The 705-nt window shown below is 68.7% G+C and overlaps 1 protein-coding gene across 1 annotated transcript in view; it reads right to left on the bottom strand.

The window, feature by feature from the left end:
- LOC104834893 (neurexin-2-like) overlaps positions 1–705 on the bottom strand; it is a 33,002-nt gene that overhangs the window by 26,810 nt on the left and 5,487 nt on the right. The window contains exon 2 of the mRNA XM_010572558.1: positions 142–179. Within this exon, the coding sequence (XP_010570860.1) occupies positions 142–179 (38 nt within the window). The remainder of the gene's footprint in view (positions 1–141; positions 180–705) is intronic.

Here is a 705-nt window from a genome sequence, read left to right as displayed (position 1 = left end):
GCACGCCCCACCGCGGGGCACGGCCCTCGCGCGTGCGCTGGCCCTCGTGCAGCCGCGTGCACCGCACACCCCTCGTGCGCCGCACCGGCCCTGCTCCTTGCACGCCCCTCACACAATGCACCAGCCCTGCTCCTTGCACGCCCCTCGTGCGATGCACCAGCCCTGCTCCTTGCACGCCCCTCGTGTGACACACCAGCCCTGCTCCTTGCACGTCTCTAGTGCCAGCCCTGCTCCTTGCACGCCCCTCACACAATGCACCAGCCCTGCTCCTTGCACGTCTCTAGCGCCAGCCCTGCTCCTTGCACGCCCCTCGTGCGCCGCACCAGCCCTGCTCCTTGCACGCCCCTCGTGCACCACACTGGCCCTGCTCCTTGCACGCCCCTCATGTGATGCACCGGCCCTGCTCCTTGCACGTCTCTAGTGCCAGCCCTGCTCCTTGCACGCCCCTCGTGCGCCGCACCGGCACTGCTCCTCGCATGCCCATCACACCGGCCCTGCTCCTTGCACGCCCCTCATGTGACACACTGGCCCTGCTCCTTGCACATCCCTTGTGCGATGCACCAGCCCTGCTCCTTGCACGCCCCTCACACAATGCACCAGCCCTGCTCCTTGCACGTCTCTAGCGCCAGCCCTGCTCCTTGCATGCCCCTCGTGCGTCGCACCGACCCTGCTCCTCGCACGCCCCTCACACAATGCACCAGCCCT

The sequence above is a fragment of the Haliaeetus leucocephalus genome, unplaced genomic scaffold (assembly GCF_000737465.1).
Source record: "Haliaeetus leucocephalus isolate CR32 unplaced genomic scaffold, Haliaeetus_leucocephalus-4.0 Scaffold343, whole genome shotgun sequence".
Taxonomy (NCBI): domain Eukaryota; kingdom Metazoa; phylum Chordata; class Aves; order Accipitriformes; family Accipitridae; genus Haliaeetus; species Haliaeetus leucocephalus.
This window is presented reverse-complemented; position numbering and strand designations above follow the sequence as displayed.